Genomic DNA, 4,978 nt, shown 5'->3' with positions numbered 1-4,978 from the left:
TATTCCTGCCACTACTTGCAGTTCCATTTATGTAATGTGTATGTGTCTCCTTCATTAGTTCTTCTTAAATCCTTAGGTTCTTGTGCAGCTGCTGAAAAGAACGTGTGTGCTTTCACACATCTAATTTTTTAATATGGTCTTAGTTGTCCCATTTTTACAACGGTCCTAGTATGGTCTATTTTAATACCGTACTCTAAAAGCAAATGGCAGGCTTCATAAACCCRCTGAATCGAGACAGGCTTTTCATGTGTTCATATGACAAAATCTGCCCCGTTCTTGCRCTTCTCTGCCTCTTGACGCCAGTTACTTTTTCCCCGAAGATGCCTATGGCACTGAGATGCATTAGCCGTATGCCCGACTGTGGAATCGGGAAGCGGCACGTGGATACGTCGGCCTGTTTTGACCGTCAAGCGCAAGCCGTGTTTGGGTGCCAGTGACCTTGATGGGTCCTGTGTGGGAGGAGAGGCTCCCGGCTACCGAGTACGGAGCCTCGGCTGCGCTGAAGCGCCTTGAGGAAGTCTGGCTGCTCATAAGTGCTTTTAATAACAGATATAAGCATCGCTGTGGCAAACTAAGGGTCAGGAAGAAACCTAGCAGCAATTTGGGTTGAATCTAGAGAACTTCTAACTTTTTTCAGACTGATAGGATTTGCTAGTTGGATGAGGGGAAGAATACTTGTTTTTTTTTTAAAAAAAAAACACATTATTTAAGCGCTTTTCACTAACATGCAGATATCCTCTGCTTATGTACAGGGGTATGTGATGTATTGGAAACAAAAAAGACAAAGATCTGCTTTAGAGCTGGGTAGAGGATGGGAAATCTTTKTAGAGGACTGTAGACCATTCTTCTGGTCTAGTTTGTCATCTCTCTTTGCCTTACCTGGCCTCGGATGAGGAGATATGGCCACCCTCTATATTTCACTCAGCTTGGAGCTTCTCGTCAAAAGAATACTAGCAATAACTAGCCACTGAATTACATAGCCTTACGGTGTATCTTTAGCAATGGCGAGTTAAAAATGAGGTTAACCTAGGAAAAAAAATTAGTGAGGTAAACTTTGGGATGATTTCTTTTGTGAACTAATGACTGGGAGGTGCTSTAAATGTGAAGTCAATTCAGTTGAGCACGATAGATTTGAAGTGTGTAATTGGGGGAAAAAAAAGCCAATTATTTAGTATAAAATACTAGTGTCATTATAACTTTGATACAAGATTTTTATCTTCAATAAGTAGGGAGACAGCAGTGTTTTTCTTTTCTTTTTTTTACCATTCTGTTGGATGAAAAATCTCTTTTTCCTTGCCTCTTTGAGGGCCTATGTAGCTGTTCTAAAGCCATCCGTGCAAAATGGYTTTAAAACAAGTCTTCATCAGCTCTGAACTTGTGACCGAATCAAAGAACTTGTTACTATTGAGTCATCTACCACAGWCAGTTCCTGGATTACAAAGTCAGTTATTAAGCAATTTCAGGAATTGTATACATTGSAAAGTAGCTCTAAAGTAAAATAGGGTATTCGTTTTAATTGGAGAAATGTATAGACTCATTTGGCCAAATTCATTGCACGTGTAAACGCTATGGTTTTGAGTAGTGTTGAGCCTACTTTAGAGTGTCTGTTGCTGAGTCAATTTTAAATACTATAAATGAGGATTCAGCACAAAAATTAATGTTCTAGTTTGTTTGGTTCTGTGGTAAAAGTCCTTTGTCTCACTGATACAAGGGACTTGGAAAACTTTGTGGAGGCTGGTTACATAGAATTGATTTTCTTTTGCATTTCCACCTCTCTCTCCTGAATAATCCTGCTCTGACTGAAGGAGTGTCCTTTGAAAGTCTGTACTTTGTTGCAAAGTGTTTAGTTTCTATTTCAAAGTAAAGCGACTGATAGTAAATAAGCTCTGCTAACTCAATGTTTATCCAGATTGTGTACTGAGTGAAAATACATGTTTTTATAGCTCTTGGTTACTAAACCAAGCTCCATTCCCTTTTCTCTTTTGCTCAATCTCAAACTCTCCCTTTCTTCCTTCATGCAGCTGCATTGTACGCCCGGTGCTACTCTCATGGGTCTCAAGAATCAGATGAAGAATTTGATGCTCGCTGGGTGACGTACTTCAACAAGCCAGATATTGATGCCTGGGAGCTAAGGAAAGGTGCGTTGAATGAAATTACAGTAATATGGAGAAAATCCAACTGCTCAGCAATAGTATTATGGCCAGAAGCAATTCATTTTTTGCTGGACTGCTTGGGAGCAGAGGTAGTGTTATCTAGAAAACTCCTTACCCATAGAAGTTCTGTAAATTGAGCTGTATTGCTAAAATAGTACCTTTTAAAATCAGTAATGCCATGGACTTCACTGACATTCGGCTGAGAAGGGGCTAATTTGGAGTGTTTACATCATTCACACTGATGAATGATTTTCAGGAACCTATATTAAAAAAAATTGGTGCATACCTGATGCTTTTGTGAGGTGAGGCAAGCCATGCCCAGTAGGTTTCTTTTGCTTGCATGATGAACTGGTGACAACTTTATTTCTTCTTTATATTCATAGGCATAAATACACTCGTGGGTTATGACCTGGTGCCGGAACCAAAAATCATCGATGCAGCTCTGAGAGCCTGCAGGCGGTTAAATGACTTTGCCAGCGCAGTCCGCATCCTAGAAGTTGTAAAGGTAAATGGAATGATAATATAAGGTGTGACTGCTGCTTTCACGTTGCTGAATGTTCTTCAGAGGAAGAGAGATTTTCTTTGCTTACTGCAGGCAGAAGCCCACAATTTCCTGCTTCTAGAAGCAACAAGTTGACTGTGATCAAGTGTCTGGTGATTTTTAAGGTAGTTCTGAAGTAGAAGGACTCAACAGCACTGAGTCACAAGCATGTTATTACTTTCATATTTTCCTTTTCTGTTACTGACTTTTTGATCTTGTCCTYCATTGAGTAAACAGGCACTTCTCACCATTGCAGGCCAGGATAGAATGGGGGACACGCTTTATTTTTTCCCCTTTTCTCCCCATGCAGAACTGTAGGGCTGGAGGCTGTAGGAAAACTCGGGGTCAGTATGCAGTCCCCCTGAAGCTTTGGTGAAGAATGTTTCTTACCATTTCTCCCTAATTCACAGGGAAGATAAACTTTTAATCAGGTCTGTGTGTAAACTGTTCTCTTTTTTTCTTCCTATGTGCTGGTTGTATATTGTTTTTCTTTTATTTCATGAGGTGTAAGCAGTCTTTGGGCAGGTTTRCAAAACCTCCTTCCTTAAAGCAACTACTTCTTTAGTTCTGTGGATTGTGACACACCAGCCTAATGTTAAGCAAGAGAAAAGCAAGAAATKATACTAATACTCTGGAAATCCTCTCAACTGGGAATTAAGCATGATTTGGGGTGCTTCATAGCTGTGATTGATGGGCAGGAGAACTTTCTCGTGCAGATATATGAAAATCTTGTTTATTTGACATGCAGAGATAATGTGAGCACACATCTTGACTGTAAGCATGTGWGAGTTATAATGGACCTGGATGTGACCACAACCTGCTGGCGAGTTAACACTGTTCTTTTTATTTAGGACAAGGCAGGACCTCACAAGGAAATCTACCCTTACGTCATCCAGGAACTTAGACCAACTTTGAGTGAACTGGGAATCTCTACTCCAGAGGAACTGGGCCTAGACAAAGCATAAACCTAACTGGTAAGGGGATACATATTCTTGAAAATAAGTGTTGCAGCTGCTTGAGGGGCTTAGGGAAGCTGGCAGCAGTACTGAGCCTTCTAGAGATTTCTGGATAGCAGTTGCTAGAGATATTGATGSAGAGTGAAATTGTGTATTGCCAAGGCAACAAATATTGCAGTGCTCATTTGGCAGTATGTAGACCTTTGCTCCCCATCACATTTTAGTGGCAAATATTTTTAGCAAATGGGAGAATCGTTTTGTCTGGGAGTGCACATGCTTTCATTTTATTGTCACAATCCAGCCAATTTAGAAAACTGGGAGATGCTAATTACTACTCCATGCTAGAAAATGGCCTCGTTGATGCTAGTGATGCAGCAGTACTGAAGTTTTGTTACCTTGCAGTTAAAAGTGCCAGGGCTTTTTCTTAGTTTCAGAACTAAATTGAAGGACTTTTTGCCTATAGAATAATCAGATCAGCTCGAGCATGTCCAGAGCTCAAGTGCCCTTTGAACAGAGCTTGGTCTTGGTAGATAACTCTTTAGGCTGTGTGTGTTATCCTTAAAATTGATCTAGGAGGTGTCAGGGTGTGCATAGTAGTTAATTCTGCATCTCTGTCTCCTTGCTTCCCTTGAGATGGGAAGTCTTGGTGTACTGGGAATGCAGGGACTGTGTGTGGGGGCTGAGTGAGGTTAAACTGGACTTTGCAAGTGTAAAATGGAGCAACAGAAATAAATTATTGGTGACCATACGAAACCGTGTGGAAAGCTGCTTATCTGATGACTTTTCTGTTCTTTTGCAGGTGGATTTACCAGTGCGTTTTACTGATGCTGTCTGATTGTACACAGTCATCTGGAGACATAAATGTTAAAATATTACCTTATTTGAAATAACTTTTCTTCCTTTATTGAGTCACAATGCATGTGATGTGAAGGTGGACCTAATAAAGGAAAAACTGTTTTGACTGATGTGGTGGTGGTGGCCTATGTGACTTTATTTGTTCCTCTTAGTAGGAAAAGAGAAAACAGAATGTGCTTTCCATGAGCGAAATGACCACTTTCCATGTACTTTCTGTGACCACTATTACCTGCCCGGAGTGCTGCCAGGTTGCTTTCCTAAACTAATAGTACTGCTRGCCAGCAAGGAAAGCTGGATCCTTGTGGATTTGTGTGTAAGGGAGTGAGAATTGGCTGTTCGCGCTGCCCGGTGCGGCTGTTCAATCCACAGGGGCCGGTGGACGCGGCCGTGGCCTCRGCCGGGAGGTGCCCGCGGCCCCAGTGTGCCCTGAAGCGGGTCCCCGCGGGGCGCAGCGCGCATGCGCCGCCCGCCCC

The 4,978-nt window shown here is 41.8% G+C and overlaps 1 protein-coding gene across 1 annotated transcript; it reads left to right on the top strand.

The window, feature by feature from the left end:
• The first annotated feature begins 350 nt into the window (after positions 1-350).
• On the top strand, positions 351-4,552 carry LOC112958688 (cytochrome c oxidase subunit 5A, mitochondrial). Its single transcript, XM_026052610.1, has 5 exons — positions 351-410; positions 1,964-2,138; positions 2,537-2,658; positions 3,546-3,668; positions 4,450-4,552. Exons 1-4 carry the CDS (start codon positions 351-353, stop codon positions 3,657-3,659), a joined length of 471 nt encoding a protein of 156 aa, XP_025908395.1. The 3' UTR covers positions 3,660-3,668; positions 4,450-4,552.
• Positions 4,553-4,978: the final 426 nt, after the last annotated feature.

This window comes from Nothoprocta perdicaria, unplaced genomic scaffold (genome assembly GCF_003342845.1).
Source record: "Nothoprocta perdicaria isolate Ctin4 unplaced genomic scaffold, notPer1 scaffold_113, whole genome shotgun sequence".
NCBI classification, from domain to species: domain Eukaryota; kingdom Metazoa; phylum Chordata; class Aves; order Tinamiformes; family Tinamidae; genus Nothoprocta; species Nothoprocta perdicaria.
The sequence above is the reverse complement of the archived record's forward strand: the minus strand, read 5'-3'. Positions and strand labels throughout refer to the sequence as shown.

What these genes read in the sequence shown, in the direction of transcription:
- LOC112958688 (XM_026052610.1), top strand. Translation starts at nt 351, where the DNA reads ATGCCCGACTGTGGAATCGGGAAGCGGCACGTGGATACGTCGGCCTGT. An exon ending in CGGCCTGTTTTGACCGTCAA is followed by an intron (nt 411 to 1,963) that starts GCGCAAGCCGTG and finishes TACTAAACCAAG; the next exon opens with CTCCATTCCCTTTTCTCTTT. An exon ending in TGCCTGGGAGCTAAGGAAAG is followed by an intron (nt 2,139 to 2,536) that starts GTGCGTTGAATG and finishes TTATATTCATAG; the next exon opens with GCATAAATACACTCGTGGGT.